At 37.5% G+C, this 1,467-nt stretch overlaps 1 protein-coding gene across 1 annotated transcript in view; it reads left to right on the top strand.

Annotated features, from left to right (window-relative positions):
* Window positions 1-14: 14 nt before the first annotated feature.
* LOC126412296 (uncharacterized) overlaps window positions 15-1,467 on the top strand; it is a 31,299-nt gene continuing 29,846 nt past the window's right edge. Inside the window, exon 1 of the mRNA XM_050081815.1 lies at window positions 15-505. Within this exon, the coding sequence (XP_049937772.1) occupies window positions 149-505 (357 nt within the window). The 5' untranslated portion in view covers window positions 15-148. The remainder of the gene's footprint in view (window positions 506-1,467) is intronic.

Below are 1,467 nucleotides of genomic sequence, written 5' to 3'. Positions count from 1 at the left end.
GGTGACGCCACTAGTCTTCTCCCACCACTAAACAGCATCATTCGACTGCACCCTGGTGGCTGTATTTCGAAGCAGTTTTCGTGTTGTGCTAGTGACTGCTGATGTGTGTCGTTCGACTTCCAAGTTATTTTTCCAATTTATTTGAAAAATGTTAAAAAAGTGGTCTACAGTAACAATTGTGCACTTTTTAGAACTATACGAAGAGCGACCATGCTTATGGAATCACAAATATGAATCGTACAAAGATCGTAATATGAGAGAGCATGCCCTTTTAGAAATTGTAAATTATATGCGGAAAATAGTCCCCGACTGCAACTTGGCACTTGTTAAAGCAAAAATTAGGAGTATTAGAAATGCATACATTAACGAATATAATAAAATTTTAAAATCTCGGAAAAATGGTGCGTCTGCAGATGATGTCTATAAACCAACTGTTGGTTGGTATGCTACAGCAGACAGGTTCCTGAAATATGTCGTGGAAACACGAGAAGCAAAGGACACTCTGGTGAGTAATGTCGTCCTTTATTATAATTTGAATAAATTTTATTTAGCTGTTGCAGAAAATAACTCAGCTAAAATCACTGTCGTACCACGGAAAACTTCCAGTTGTAATAAAGTATTAGCTATCTCACTCTTTTCACCAGTCCTGCTTTCCCCGTGTGACTGTGGCTTCCGACATAAGCTCTGTAGGCATGACTTAATCCAGGTTCACACATGCAACCAATATGACACTACAACTTGTGGCTTTCTTTAGTTGCGCCGGGAGTTCGTACAGGACGCCACAAATTCTATATTATTGCACAGCCATCAACATTGCGTCAACTGGTATAATGTGGGCGGGTATTAATGTTAATAGTGCAGGTTAAGGCATTAGAGCTATGGCAAGAGTTAAATAAAAGGAAAAACAAACCCAAATGTTACATATCAAAACGGATTTGATGCAGGGATAAATCAGGGCCCACTAACACATTTTATAAAAGAAATCACATTCGGAGATGAAAATGATAGGAAAACTAACCATCGGCTGGCAAAATATGCAAACACCCCACTCTTTCTAAATTTTTGAATCTCATTGTATTCGGTGATTAAGGCATTTCAAACAATTAATTTCAGATTAACAGCTGCCGCATCACACTCGGATGCTACATCCCTGCTTATAATCCACAACTTCCATTTGTCTTGCAAATCATAAAGTAGAAACAACTAGTTTTTTTGGTTACATATTAACTCTGTTATTTATTCATCCATTAATTTTTCGAGATTGTGGAATAGGTCTACTCATTGTCTTGCAAATATTGCGCGCGCACACACAAATTAAGCATAGGTTCTTGCTCTTGAAATTCCTTGGTTGTTGCTTTTGTAATTCCAGAAGCTCCGAAAGTATATCTGCTGGGTTTTGAATTTTTTCGGCAGTAAAATGAAAACACTGATATCGAATGAAATACATCGGTAATTATTCCATTATTC

The sequence above is a fragment of the Schistocerca serialis genome, chromosome 7, assembly GCF_023864345.2.
Source record: "Schistocerca serialis cubense isolate TAMUIC-IGC-003099 chromosome 7, iqSchSeri2.2, whole genome shotgun sequence".
NCBI lineage: Eukaryota > Metazoa > Arthropoda > Insecta > Orthoptera > Acrididae > Schistocerca > Schistocerca serialis.
Note: the sequence above shows the minus strand (reverse complement) of the source record. Positions and strands in the feature narration are given on the sequence as shown.